The following is a 16,050-nucleotide window of genomic DNA, read 5'->3' on the forward strand; positions in this document are numbered from 1 at the left end:
AAGCTAGTTTTACACAGCTCCCGTTTATCGGACTCGTTATCTCACAACGGGAGCAGTCATTTTCAAACATTTCTTCTTTGTCGATCTCGCGAGAGTCTCGTTCTTTATAAGATATCTCATAAACTTTTCTTTATAAGATATCTTATATCTTTTATGAGATATCTTATATAATATATAAGATATCCTATATAATATATAAGATATTTATAAAGAAAATTAATTGAGATATCTTATAAAAGATATTAGATATCTTATATATTATATAAGATATCTTATAAAAGATATAAGATATCTTATATATTATATAAGATATCTTATAAAGAAAGGTTTATGAGATATCTTATATCTTTTATAAGATATCTTATATCTTTTACAAGATATCTTATATCTTTTATAAGATATCTCATATAACTTTTACAAGATATCTTATAAAGTATATAAGATATCTTATAAAAGATATTAGATATCTCATAAACTTAAAATAAGATATCTTATATGTTTATAAGATATCTTATATAAATTACAAGATATCTCATATAATATTATATAATTTGGTTAAGTACTGGATCAACATTGCTCCATGAATAAATGACAACTTGGCTTTTGCCATAGGCTGCCATTTCACGCATCCTTGAGGTGGGCTCGAACATTAGGGCGACAGGATAACGTGTTGACAGCAAGCCTACTGTCTTTTCTAGTACTAGATCCTCGAGAGATTCCGGGTGGGGTTACTTGGCTTTTGACATTCTGTTAACATCTCGTCCAATATAAGATATTTTATTTAGTGACGAGATTTCACATTGTATAAGATATCTTATATAGTATATGGGTTATTTTATACATTGTATTTTATAACATCTCATTTAATTTCTATATAAGATATCTTATGATTTTAAGAACGTTTTATGAAATTCGGGATCGACCTTGCTCCTTGAATAAATGTTGATGTATGTGGCTTGCCATGGAATAGGCCTGCAGTATACATCAAACTGCATGTTGTGAGAGGTCACTTATGTGGCATCCCCTTCAGAATCGGGGTCATTCCTCTGTGTCTTCTTCAGGGAGACATTGAAAAATGAACTAAATCGATCTGCTGTCCCCAGTGCAACACTTGGGATATATAGGCCTATCACTTCCTTTCTCTCTTATCTTTTGGCGTTGTCTCCCTTTGCACTCGTCTTCATACATGACCAAAGCTATTGTGAGGAAATGAAACCCCCAAACAAAGTAATTAGGAGATGCAACTAATTAAACCTTGCATGTTCTTTGTACTAAATTATAAATTACAACCGAGTCATCCGTACACTTAGTGGTTTAATTTTTGTTTAAATAATTTTTTAATTTCATTTACAACAATTATGAAATAATTTATTTCAACTTATATTAATCACTCTTGTTGGCCCGGATGTTAGTGCGGGGGGAATCTTAGTGTGAGAGGAAACCGGAGTACCCGGAGAAAACCCATGTGGTCGGGCAGATGACACCAACCTTTTCACGTCCGATCGGGGAATCGAACCCCGGCCGCCTTGGTGAAAGGCAAGTGCGCTATGCACTGCAGCACCTGATTTGCCGCCATATCTGATAGAAATGTTACCATTATTTTACACATTCTGATATAAATGTCTTGATATATTATAGAATTCAAAATGTATGTACACTAAGGTGTAAACCATACACGAATGGGCAACGATAGAATCACCGCCGTTTCGGCTACGAAATATGTACATTTAAATGTTATGAAACGACGAAGAAATCGACGAATTTGTTAAATATTTGGATACAGCCTATAGTGTTACCTAAAAGTGATAGAACGTTATTCACACCGATACGATTGCGTTCATAGCCCTATGTATTCAAATTGTTCTGGCAGTGTTTATATAGGGAATAGCATTGGAAATGTAGATATGTGTTCATATTTTGCGCATGTTTAACATCTACATTTGAAATAGTTACACATGAGTCAGCCCTATATATTTTTTCATATTGGTGTGGCTCCCTTGCAGCCATGAAACCCACAATCATCAAAAGCAGTAATAGATTAATGCTGCAAAGCTAATATTATACTAGTACTATATTTCCTTTAGTCTTTAATAGTATTGTTGAATTGACTGTTTAATTTTATGAAGGTTTGTGGTATAAATAAAATCTTTATCACGTGAAGAAATAATAGCAACAAAACTTCTTTCTGCATCCATGCGTCCGTCATCCAAGTCTGACGCAATATATTTAAAACTGTTCGTGTGATAGCTTTCAAAAGACAAATGTTTTTATTAGTATAGTTGGATAAGCTGCCGTTGTCCGTTTGTTTTCTACCTTACTGGAGGTTTTGACCTTTTTAAAAGCATACATCGATGTATTATCCATATTTTGTATACTGCTTTATCATCCACGCACGGGCGTTTTGTGTTGACTATTTTCTGCTTAATATAGATCTTAATCAAAGTTTCTTATTCTTAAATTTGTCACTAGAGCGGACATTAGCTGCGGAGTTGTAAATTGATCTACTGAACTGCAATTTATTTCAAACGTTAATGTTCATAAGGTCCTCAACCGAAGTTCATTTCTTCTTCTTCTTTCGATTGGTCAATATAATAATAATAAAACTTTATTTAGCAAGGATGAAATGTTTAGCCAAAGGCTTATCTACCACATGGTCCTCAAAAATGTCAATATAGCCGATACGTGACATTTCTTCTGATCGGTCGAAACTAAATTTGAATATTGTTCCATGTTTATTAGTTTTGTAGATTTATTATGAAACTGCAAACTCTATTGTAGATTTCCTTTTTTCAGCTGGTCATCTTGACCACCTTGGCCTGATTGGTCGAAATGTTATTATTGTTTGGTCTCGTTCGACTGGAGATGTATTATAGTCCTTCAAACTTGCCGTTCTTTTCAACTGGACAACATCGCTGTCTGGCCTCTGGTTCGTTGGCAATTACAGTTACAACTCGAATTCTTTCTTTTAGGCCGACATTTTCATACTTTGTCAGAGTGATATACGTACTATGCATTGTAACTAAGAATTTATGGCTAACAATATGTTTTTAAGTTGTAGGGTTCAGGTTGGCGTTGTAGGCTTCTGACTTGCGGATTTATTTCCCTAGAAATGACTAATTAAATACTAGGTATTACTAATATATGTTCAGGTATTGCTAATATATGTTCAGGTATTGCTAATATATTTCAGGTATTACTAATACATATGATCACGTATTGCTAATATATGTTCACGTATTGCTAATATATTGTTAGGTATTACTAATATATTGTTAGGTATCACTAATATATGTTCAGGAATTGCTAATATATGTTCACGTATTGCTAATATATGTTCAGGTATTACTAATACATATGTTCAGGTATTGCTAATATATTTCAGGTATTACTAATACATATGTTCACGTATTGCTAATATATGTTCAGGTATTACTAATATATGTTCAGGTATTGCTAATATATGTTCAGGTATTACTAATATATGTTCAGGTACTGCTAAACATATCATCGTTACTACACTTTTTTATTTTATAATTAATTACTCTCTAAACACAAATGTCACAGTGGTGGAAGTGAATAAGTGGTCATAACAATACAGTTTTGCTATCATACTAACTTGTGCAGGTTTGCTGTATCGATATAGCGCACACGTATATATATATATATGTGTGTGTGTGTGTGTGTGTGTGTGTGTGTGTGAGAGAGAGACGTCTAATGTGAAGCCTCCAGCAGGATTTGGGGGTTTCTTATGTGCCTTCTAATGAGTGGTTATTGAAATTTTTTTTGAACTGAACACACTACCTGGTTAGTTTGACAACCGAACTGCTGGTTTCTGTTTTAACCTGTCCCTATTGCAAGTGTATATCAAACACATTAGTTTGGCATGATATAATAACAAAAGGCATACACACTTTAAATTCATGTTTTTCTATAGAAATGTCAGATATGTTTGTGGACCCGTATCATAAAAAGGCTATGGACACGACTGTCATTTCTCTTCACAGGTTTCCATTGCCTGTTGGAGAGCGCCTTGGTGACCGACCTTATGAAGGGATATAACAACAACGTTATACCGAGAACGTCGGCTGAACCCGTAGTCAATGTGGAGCATGGCCTCGCCGTGCTCAGAATCCACAACTTCGTAAGTAACATGGTGTCGCCTAGCCAGATGACTCGTTATATAACCTGATAAGTGCTTACGTATACGCCATCGGATACGAACATTTTTTTTTTCTCGACTCGTTTCATTTTAATGTGAATCGTTCATGTTTTGATGACAAAAGTTAAGACGAATGGAATTATCAATTTTGGTACGATTTAATCATATACAGAATAGTTTAGTTTATGAAACGTTGAACAGTTTTTTTGTTGTTGTTTTTTTCACAAGTTTTATTGATATATAAAATAACAAAAACAAGAATCCACAACTTCGTAAGTAACATGGTGTCGCCTAGCCAAATGACTCGTTAAATAACCTGATAAGTGCTTACGTATACGCCATCGGATACGAACATATTAATAAGTTGATTTATAGACATAATGGTGTTCGTGCTTTTTTTAATTATTGTAAAATTAGAATTACAAAATGTTCTAAAAACAAGGATTTGGGATTCCTAAACAACTAAGGAATTTTAAATAAAAGTTTTAGAGTGACCGCTGTCTTAGAACAAGTGGTGTTTGTACTTTCGTACTTTTTTCTTTTAATGTTAATTTTAGCATTTTGAAAATATAAATATGTCGTCAATTGTCATTTTACCATTTTTTTTTACTATATAATTGTGAATGCTAGTGCATTTCTTACTGGTAACAAAATAGTTATATGTTTTTGACTAATCTTTTCTCTCGGAAATGAGATTTTCTCTTTTATTACTTCTGAAAAGTAACCAGGGAACCATTTCTTCAACAGTTTCAAATTTCTTGTATGCTATTGCAGATTATTACCAGTTTGCTACAATTTTAACAGCTGCAACAAATATCAAACTAGAAAGCCAACACCCGTGCCTAATTCCGCGTTATATATCATAACCGTCGTCTATTAAACTATATTAAAACATTATATTTGCGAAACAAAAGTGGGATCGGACACAACAACAAAAATCGCCTTCTTCCGTAAAAGAAAATAGTATATATATTTTAACAAACTGCCGCTAAGGAGAAAAGCAAAAAGGATAGCAAAATAAAATATTTCAAAATTAGGTATGAGGTAAGTTTTACATAATGTGTCTATTATTATGTACGTTTTGCACGTGTGAATGAAAGCGCAATTCAAGTCAAGTGTTTTTAATTATGCTTGTCTTCATAAATTCGAAATTAGCCCACATCTTTGCCAACTTTATGATAGCTTGATGTTACAGGAGCCTTTAGAGAAATTAAACGTACACACAAAAAGTTCTTGACTTTCTCATGAATTCAAAGCTGGTTAAATGCGATCCTCTACCTACCTTTGTATCACAAAGCTAAGAAGCTACATTTAGCTTATATTAACATTGATTAATAAAACGTTTTGAATGCTAAAAAAATCTTGAGCTGACATAAAATGAAATATTTGTTCGCAACAAGTTACGATGTACAAAAAATGTAGGAACCATAAACAGTAAATAAGTAACTAGATCATCTGAATTAAAATCACGTGAAAGTTTTCTCCGGTGGTATTTCTGGGTTCTACAAATACACTTGGACATTCAGCAAGTAATGCTCCACATTTACTACAGCATGAGAATGTGTACATTCAGCGACGACTGGATTATGTTAATGAATTAAGGTCAGAGCATTAGGAACTGCAGTCATATCTGAGTCTTTTATGTAGATTAATTAATAAACGTTCACAAGAAGAATAAAATTTCAGGTACGCGTTCTCCTTTCAGCGATGCTTAACTTTGATTTGGGGTAAACGTATTGCACGGCCTGGTTTGAGGAAAATATCTATTCTACTGCATAAAACTGTAGTCGAATGTTGTTGTTAGTCAACGTGATCTATAAAGTCTAATTAATCAAATTAGGCTAGTCTGCACTTGCAAACATTTGCCACGCGATACCTCTTTTTCATTTCAAGAAGCCGATGTCACAGCTGACGTCATAATTTCTTTGCGCTGCAGCCAATGGTCATGTTGTGCAATTTTACATGTAATAAGGATCTCTGTAAAACTTGAGATATGTACATGCACGCGTGTACCCTCGGTGAAAATAGGCTCAAGTCATACACTGTTAGATTGTTTACATCTGCGTACGGGGAAGGTTTCGGGGAACGCACAGTGCGAACATTGTTTATAGTCCAATATTTACTTATGGACGTGGTAGAATATACAATACGTTAGTACGATTTGTTTTACGTCGTTGACAGGAACATGGCAGACTTGAACTTGATGCATGGGTATCGATGATGTGGACTGATCCACGTCTGACATGGAACCCGTCAGACTACAATAACGTGACCTCTACCAACGTGTACCAAGATCAACTGTGGATTCCAGATATCGTCTCCTGGAACTTGTAAGTGGATCGTGTCACTATACATGTATTAACAATTGCAAGTCATATTGAAGTAGGGATTATTTAAGCTTTGAATTTTTTTTTCTATGAGATTAAGATAAAAATATTTCAATCGAAAATTCAAAAGCAAAAATATGCATAAATAAAAACAAATAAAAAATTCTATGGATGAAATTAAAAAAGAGTACTATATACATGTGTGTGGAACATTACCTGCGTCAAATTGACTTGTACTCGTGAAATTACTGTATGTCGTTGTTAGCCTGTAGTATGATTCATAATAAAAATATCGATGACATAGACAAAAAAAACAGGACACGTTAAGCGGGGATAAAAGGAATTTAGTAGACAATGACATCGCGAATGCAACAATAAATATAGTAGGGTTTCTAGATACCGTATGAGATGATTTATTTAGAAAAAAAATCAGTAAAGTATGGTAAACAGGACAAATATTTTTAAGATTAACAGGATTTGGAAGAGCTTCACAGCAAGTTCGTTAGATAATTATAGATTATCATAAGTCGATAGAGGAAATCCATATTTTGACATGTTAATCAAATGGCGTCACGTGTCGCATCGACTTAACGTCACGTTTCAGAACGTCAGTCTATGTGGAACTAGATTTACATTTTGAATTCAAACATTTGTTTTCATTCATTCTCATGAAAGAAAAAAAAAAGTTATTTATAAAGTGTAAACCATAAAATATGGATGAATAATCTGATAATTTGATAAAACGTTGTAGGAATTAGCACGAAATAATACGGATCCTTAAGTCAACATTTTTGTGTAACATCTACATCAACTACATATACATAATAATTATCTTTGTTTCAGCAAAAATGAGGAATTGATGATAAATAACTTGCGTGCCATTGTCAATCACAAGGGTTTAGTTACGGTTGTGCCTCCCATAAGAGTTGTGTTATATTGTGGCGTGTCGTCGGGAGCTGAGGAGATATACACTTGCACGGCCAAGTTCGGGTCCTGGACGTACTCTGGGAATAAGGTGGGCTTAGCAAATACCGGCGGGGTAGTGGACCTGTCTGATTACACAGAAAACGAGCGCTGGGAAATATCTAACTCAACTGTGGTCCGACATAGTTTGGTCTACGATTGCTGTCCAGAAGAGTATGCACATTTAGCCTACACCTTGGAACTGAAACCAAAGCACCATCGCCACCATTGTGATTAGACAGAAATGTACCGGAAGAGAACATGAAACCTCAGCGCTATCATTACGAACAATTGCGATACTGTCAACATCGAATCGGCCACACCATCATCAGAAAACACAATCCGTTATACTAACGACGGAAACAGCAACAGCACCACCTTCACTACTAATATCGTAATCGTCAAAGGTAAGACGGAGACAACACCACCAACAGAACTGCATGTTCTCGTTTCAGAAAAATAGAACAATTCAATTTGGTAAACATAAAAAGTTCATTTTCGAAAATACCAATTTACTCTTTGTATGCAAAAGACTAATATGGTGGTATTGATTGAATTGACAGTTTTGCTACATTGCCAACAACGTGTACCTGTGCAAGGCTCAACCTGTCTTAAACGTACCCCTGTGTCAGGTTCAACTCACCAACAACGTGTACCTGTGTCTCAAATCACCATCCTGCAATTCTGTGTTCAATTTAAGTCAATTCACCAACAACGGGCACCTGTGTTGCGTTCAACACATAATCTTGCTTATATTTAATGTTCAAATGCCCACAAAAATACGTGTCTGTGGTTCAACAGTACCTTATCCAATTTACACACACTTATGAGCCGATCATATGTTCGTTAAGTCTGTATTTGATGGCCTTTTAAGCAAGAACAATACGTATATCTTGTTTTGTTTTACCATCAGAATATCTTTACTGTCATTTATACTCATTTTCTTGTCATTTCACACAATTGTTCAAACCTTCTGTGTTTTTTCTTAAATAAATCTTACTTTGCAAGCAATCCTTGACGTTTGTTGTAATACACAAAGAGTTTATTGATATTGCGTTGAATCACTTACACGTGTGAGCCGCTGTTGTATAGCCATCATACATGAAATAAGCGGGTTTCATATTTTTTATAAATATAGATATGGTACATTGTACAGTAATAACAGGCATTTATACCTATAACATTTTTGTCATTTTAGTCATAAAAATATTTTATTTCTTTTTATAGCCAGCAATTCAAACTTTTTTAACAGATGACATTCTTAATGAACATCTTTATAAATAAATTAACATTTAATTCAATTAAATTCAAATAGTTTATTAACGTGTCACATGTACAGGGTACACTTATACAATTACATAGAAAATAAGTCATCCTCATGGCCCTCACATCCAGTCCACTGTGAGACTTATGAGACACTGTCCGTCTTCCCTTACACTAATTGCTATAATGATCATGAAAATAATTGCATACTATGAAATGAACTCTGTCCCCCACTAAGAGCAAACCAAATCTAATCGAAAGTTGTGTTAAAAATAAACACAGAAATTTAAATGATATCCTTGAAGCGACCCCGCCACCGCCAGAAACACTAACAACGGACACACCAAAATAAAAAAATCACTACACCCCATAACGCACTCGTAATGACTGCGTCTTTCAAATCTATTGCAGGTTGTTTGAAGAAAAAACAAAAAACAAAAACAAATCAAAAATATTCTAAGATAGCTGTTTGAATAACGTAATGAAAAGTTCGACGAGAACGACAATTTAGCGACATATTATGTCAATATTTTCCGTGGACTAAACAGTGACATTTTGATTTATAATCACGACGCAGAAATAAAAACGAAATAGCAAAATGTCGCAAATACACCATTATAGAACCATTATGGACACCACATCGCACATTGCAAAATCTAAGTAAGTCTGGCAGTCAAATTGTTAGTAAGTGATAAAACACTTTCTACGTAATACATTGGTCGATAGCACACAGCTAATCAGAAACACATAATTTTAAACAGCAACAAAGCGATAAATTAGGCACAGATAGCGATTAAAGGTTTAGTAACCTACTGAGAAAATGAATGACCGATCGTTGACCTAGAGTCGCTAATTTTGTGCTTGGTATTGAAAATTTAGTTATGATAGTGTAGTTGAAAATTCAAGATGACAGGGAGTGATTTCCATCATGCATATTTAGTTTTTATTACAATGTGAACAAAATAATTATAATTTCTGGTCGTTTTAAATGTGTACCGTTTATTTTACGGGTTTGTTTATCCGATCAAATATTCTGCCATGTTTTAAATTCATATTTACTAAGCAGGTACAAATTGTCTACTTTCTGTTTACTTGATTGTTCTTTTTTTCATGATCGATGTTCATGAATAATCAATGGAACTATTTAGCCGTGCATAATTACACTCATGTGCCACAAAGAATACTGATTAATACATACAAATGAAACAAAATTTCTACCTAAATGTAATTTACAGACTTTCAAAAACTTGACGATCTTGATAAAAAATCAGGAATGTTTTTTTGTTTTACTCAGATACGTGTGTATTTCTATTAAATGTATATGATTGGATCTGCGTGTTTATATGCCACTATTTCCTTTATATGCATTGGCCTTTGTGCTTTATTTATCAAGTATGAGGATGATTGTGTGAATCCTCAATTGAATCCAGCTGAATACACCATAGTGTATACTATCTCATCTATTTATCAAACACAAACGGTCACCACTGATTACGTTACGATGGTCCTGAAAACCTTACCGATATCAATACCTGTATAGTGTGTTGGCAGTGGTACGGGGGTCGTAGCAACCCTCTCCAACAGTTTTTCCTTCGTACAGCATATCAACCATTTGTTGGATGTAAATGTAAAAACTGATTTTCATTTCAATAGCGTATGTACACTGGTATGAACGCAGTTGACAATGCACATAATAGTATGGCGCTTCATTGAATATGTTCGTTGTAAACTGCGTTCATACTACTGTTTAGGCCATACAAATCCTTATAACTCCAAAATTAATCTTATTTATTTCTAATCATTGACAATGAAACACTTTTTTCATGAATAATTAATGGAAAAAAAACAGCAACAAAGTTTTCAAGTATGCTCAAAGCACAAATATTGTGCCGTAATTCAAATTCAAACATTGCGTCGAAGAGTGTTGTATACTACATTGTTATCGTAAAGGATACACATTCATTGCTTCCTTCACATCAGGACTGTTTTTTATCTTTAAGAGAAGTAGGGATAAGTTTCTTGAGAAACGCGTAAGACATGATGTCTGTCAGCAAAAGCACAAGTAATGCCGCCAACATGACAACAATGTCGGGATCTGTGTGATCCGCAGCTCCATAGAAATGGTCGAGTCGCATAGAATGAAGTTGCCACATTTGATTGGCGACACTGATCACGTGGAAAATTTGGTGACCTTGACCCAGGATATCACACTTACCCGGGAAGAGTTTTTCCGGAAAATTACTTCCAAAGAAGAAAGCACTTATGAAGAGGAAAATGTAAATAGTCGATAAATGATAAAGAGAGGAAACAAGACATGTGTCGTTGAAATAGCACCGGATGTAACGAGCTGCAATGGGAAGTGTAACGACTATGCCCTGTACTAGCTGCATTGCAATCATCACCAGCTTCCGCTTGATGTCACAATCGTTATTGCCTAATCGAACGTTTGCGAGACAAAGCACTATGAAGTTTATCCAGGTAACCAATGTCAGTATCGGCAGGTACACTGATTTCATGTACTCGTACGTGTATATATCTGAGCATGCGTAAAATGTTTGTATACCTGTACCAAATCCGTATACTGTGACCCCAATATAGTCTATCAAAAACAAACTGTAGTGGTGATATATAGACTTAGAGTGGAGCAGATGTACGCATGTGCTAGTCATTGTTGTCACCATACAGCACAATCCAAATACTAGCATAGGCCACGAATGACGCTCCGTCCACACGTCATAGCTAATGAACAAGTTTCCAATAGCAACCCACATGACGATAAATCCAATCAGATGAGTCCATACATTGCCGGTCTCGTTGTGAATCTTAAAGAGGCTGATCAGGTAGTACCGCCATGGTTGATTTGTCGGTCTGTAGTACTTCACGATGGCGGGTTCGTGAAAAACGCTATGAACGTCGTCTCTGTGAAGTGTTGGCTGCAGTTTCAGAAACTCGGAGAAGAAAGAGCGCACGTAATCCGAGAAATCGTTCACATGGTCAGTGATTTTCTTCTCAGTCGTCATGATGCATCTATAATTATATATAATATGGTTCATTAGCAGATCGCGGGAAATCGTCACTTTCAGTGTACGAGTAGTAGTAGTACATATATTGGTTTGCGGAATAGCGAATTTATAGAAAACATATTGCACCGCCGACAACAAATACATTTAGTTGAAATGAAATTTGACCTTTTTTCGCAAAAACAAATGTCAAACATAGGCCTATCCTCTCACACAATGACACTACAAACGCACCAATACAGCAAAGCAGGGAACTGAAATATGCTCAAAACGTCACTCCTGCTGTGACGTATCGCACATGAATACTTTTTGCCTTTGTTCGCGTCACTACTTTTGATTACAATTCGCAATAATGGATGATACGGAATATAAGTAATATTAAATTAATATATGTAAGTTTGCTTATGAAAATTAACAACTTTAAATCGAGTTTTGATCTTGTCACTGTCACGTTACAATTATGACAATGTGCATGGAGCATTTTACATTTTATCTATATTGACTGTACATGTGAGAGAGATACATTTCGACATGTCAATTTATCAATTCAAATGATAAGCATTCCTTTATCCGTACCAACTGATGTTGCTCTCAATACTAATGATATGTAGTATTATCAACAATCAAATGGGTAATCATTAACATAATAGTGTACCTGTCATTACTACGTTACAGTACAAGTATCTGTCCTAAATTCAAAAATCAACAAGAAACAAAATCAAACAAATTAAGAAAACAAATCCTTTTCTCTGTCTTCTTTATTTACCTGTTAAAGCCCATGTGTGTCAAATATTGGACATTTTCGTGATTACAAATACATATATTAAGACGGAATTTAAACAGAAAGAATCAGAAAAAAAAGTCTTCGTCAGCAATGGTGCACACTGCCATTTTCAACTGTGAAAGGAAGCAAGGCACGATGTCAGACAAAATAAGCTCCTTATTATGCGATAGGCCGATGATCTTACGGTAACATATTTATAAAATATAGGTATTATCGAAAACATTAATTGTTCAATTAAGGAAATTCAGCTTTTTACCTCCACAGCGTTGATGATTCTGATTGATACATAATAAGGATAAGATACAAAATGATAGAAAGTATACATGCCGAGGACTGATAAGGGCCTCTGATAAACAACTGTTACAAAGACTGAGTCAGTGCATGGCTAGCTGTAGAGAGTCTGTCTAGGAATAAGAACAGAACAATATATAATAAAATTTATAATAATAATTATTCGAAATTCTTATATACCACTTTATCACAACCTAGATTGTAGGTCGTCTCAAAGCGGTTATCAAATTATCATCCGTGCTTATATATGGCCTTTGCAACTAGCCACTATCTTTCTCAACTCCCTGGGGAGTATACAGCCGGTAATATTATACCTCTACTGAGTTTTCCCTATATAAAAACAATACGATAAAACCTTCTATTTCCCTTAAATCTCCATCTGAGAGCTATTCCCTCCCCAAATGAGGACTACTCCCTGCAAAAAAGGACTACTCTCTGCCAGAAAGAGGACTAATTCAATGAATATTTGTAGGTGGAGCTTATAAGATTTCAACCAATGAAAACATTGGTAGGCGGGACCTTCTCCGTGACGCTCGTGAACCAAATGACACCAGTGAAAATGGCCACCGATGAAGGCCGTTCGGTTGTTGTAAAGAGAGATGAGTTACAGAAGATTTAGCACGCTAAACGTACCTTAAATACAAAAGCTGTTATAAAGACTGTGGTGAATTCTGTTCAAACTTAATTAACAAAACGGAATGCCGGAAGCGGTAAGGACACGCAAGTTTTATGCAGAACTTAAAAAATGTGGATAGGACAAGATCTAGATATGGTAGGAAAACAATGGTGACTATGAGATACAGTCTATAAAAACACTTCTTGAATGTTAGAAATGAAAATGTCATCAAGTACGATGCATACAGTACTTCCAATTGTAATTTTTTCTCTTTCAGTCTTTGAAATTGCAAAATGAAATGAATAAATAAATGTATTTGTTAAATTGCCATTAATAATTTGTTCGTTATAGAACGGGTAATTCGGGAAATAGCAAATGTATGGTCACCCTTGGTGAAAAACTTTTCCCCTCGACGGTTTCGCCGTCTCGGGAAATAGTTTTTCACCTCGGGGGACCATAAATGTGCTATTTCCCTCATACCCATTCTATAACTATATACTGCAATTCAGGCAATCACAGCCAGCATTCAACAATTCTAGCACTGCCCAACCACGTACTCATTTACAGCTGAGTAGACTGGAACAAGCGTAGTAAAAGATCTTGTTCGAAAATATACTACTCACATTTTGCTACGTATTACCTATATTTTGAAAATAAAAATGTTAAAAGGATATTTTCCTTCTGTACTGTTTGGGCGAATATGTTAGCCTTCCAAATCGTCCTGTGTGGGTGTGTTCAATCAACCATAAAAGCGTGTGTACGCTTTTCCACGTGTTCACCCCTATCGAAAGCTAAACTAGGCTACGTAAGGCGTTGTTCAAATTGAACTCAAACTTGAACTTGAAGAAATCAATTTGATGAATATTCTTTGCGTGTTTTTTTTTAATACGGCACAAAAACGAACCAGACAACGGTGAAATGACGGTGAAATGAATAGGGGCATCGGAATGCTGCAAGCTAGCATGTTTCAACGTCAGGTTGCAATTACCTTTGGGTGTCTCAAAGTGTGATGGCAAGAATGTGGAATCGTTTCCAAACTAACGGAAACCCTTCCAGACATGCATGTCTTCCATAATGGTACTATTACGGCCCGGATTTACTGCGATGAAATCCTTGATGCCTATGTCAGACCCTGACTTCATCCTTATGAACGATAATGCTAGGCCACATAGACTGAGCAGTATCTACAGCAAGAGACTATTCAACGAATGGATTGTCCAGCCCACTCGCCCGATCTAAATCCTATCGAGCATGTCTGGGACATACTACAGACAGCTCTCTCTCTGCCAGAAATGTTCAGCCAAGAACGCTCCAGGAGCTGGGAACAGCTTTGGTAGCTGATTGGAACGCTATCCCACAAAACCGGATACGCGATCTCATTCGGGGCATTCGCAGACGTTGTGAAGCTGTAATTGATGCTCATGGGCGTCACACTCGATACTTAAACAGTTTCTGTTTATTTCGGATGAGTTTTGTTCAATTTAAGCTTTTTAGTGAAAACCTCGTGGTTTCCAATTTTAAGGGTAACCCTTTTTCTGTGGCTCATTTTCCGACTGTAATTACAATTTTTGGAATTTTTGTATGCTGATGAATTAAAAGAATAATCATTGTTTTCAAAAATGATCCCAGTATAAACCAAATAAAATATTTATTTTCACATATACTCAAACATAAAAGTGAACATTAGCAAACTATGAGTAGTAACAGTGCGATGACGTGACGCGAACCCGCCACCCTTCGGTCACGAGCCGGCGTCCTGCCACTAGACTACCGTGCCTCCCTCCAGTCACGAGCCCGGTGTCCTACCACTTGACTACCGTGCCTCCATCGTGTCGACCTATAGCTGAGCTATCCATAAAGTTGGAGCCGTTATTGTTATCAAGAAAAAGTTTAGACACTAAGTTCCTTATAGATCTTCAGGCCGGATAGTTCAGTCATAAATATTAGTACATATATACAATTACAAAGTTATCGTTCAATTTTGCTATTTCTTACCTGCGAAGACATGAACGACGCCTAGTGCGACATCACTTTTCCCCTCTTAAATTAACTGTTGTGGTCATACTGACGGGTATCCAATGTAATTGTTTGCTGATATATAGTAAATAAGTTAACAAGCTGGGATTAGTCATGCTATACTGAGCAGTACACTCGAATGGTTTCCTGACAGGTTATGAGAGTTGTCGGCTTACGTTAGAAACAAATGAGATGTAACGGAAGTAGCATATGCTGCTTCCTCTGTGTATTCATATTTATCCTATACTTGTCCGTGATGTGAGTTGGTATGCATGTGTGATGCTGCTAGCTGTGCATCGGCCTTATCCCTGACCAGCTTATATCCTTCCTGCATGCGCCAATAATCTGCCCGGCACGCGCTATATTTGTTTAGCTTCCGGTTCAACATTTTCAGAAAATCACCCCTTAAACTGGTAGTGTACAACATATCCATCTGTATTTGATATTCTTTTCATAGTGTTTTATTTAGGTAGAATGATATTAAAGTTAAACTTCTGGTGTGTTTTTTAATATTGCTAATAATTTTGATGTTATTAAGCAGTATATGATAAAAACGCTATCATATGGCTATTTTCATACCCAATTCCGTATCCGCCCGAGACTCCCATATC

The 16,050-nt window shown here is 35.6% G+C and overlaps 2 protein-coding genes across 2 annotated transcripts in view; one reads left to right on the forward strand and one right to left on the reverse strand.

Annotated features, from left to right (window-relative positions):
• LOC110458950 (neuronal acetylcholine receptor subunit alpha-2-like) overlaps positions 1-8,460 on the forward strand; it is a 14,970-nt gene extending 6,510 nt beyond the window's left edge. Inside the window, exons 2-4 of the mRNA XM_021510944.1 lie at positions 4,005-4,141; positions 6,341-6,489; positions 7,330-8,460. Coding sequence (XP_021366619.1) covers positions 4,005-4,141; positions 6,341-6,489; positions 7,330-7,687 — 644 coding nt within the window. The 3' untranslated portion in view covers positions 7,688-8,460. The remainder of the gene's footprint in view (positions 1-4,004; positions 4,142-6,340; positions 6,490-7,329) is intronic.
• A 94-nt stretch (positions 8,461-8,554) lies between these two features.
• On the reverse strand, positions 8,555-15,703 carry LOC110458949 (membrane progestin receptor alpha-B-like). The gene is made up of 2 exons (XM_021510941.1): positions 15,419-15,703; positions 8,555-11,739 (listed from the first exon to the last, which is right to left on the reverse strand). Exon 2 carries the CDS (start codon positions 11,730-11,732, stop codon positions 10,689-10,691), a length of 1,044 nt encoding a protein of 347 aa, XP_021366616.1. The 5' UTR covers positions 11,733-11,739; positions 15,419-15,703; the 3' UTR covers positions 8,555-10,688.
• Between the last annotated feature and the right edge of the window lie 347 nt (positions 15,704-16,050).

This window comes from Mizuhopecten yessoensis, unplaced genomic scaffold (assembly GCF_002113885.1).
Source record: "Mizuhopecten yessoensis strain PY_sf001 unplaced genomic scaffold, ASM211388v2 scaffold9871, whole genome shotgun sequence".
In the NCBI taxonomy this organism is placed as follows: domain Eukaryota; kingdom Metazoa; phylum Mollusca; class Bivalvia; order Pectinida; family Pectinidae; genus Mizuhopecten; species Mizuhopecten yessoensis.

Coding starts and splice junctions, on each gene's coding strand:
- LOC110458949 (XM_021510941.1), bottom strand. CDS start 11,732: ATGACGACTGAGAAGAAAATCACTGACCATGTGAACGATTTCTCGGAT.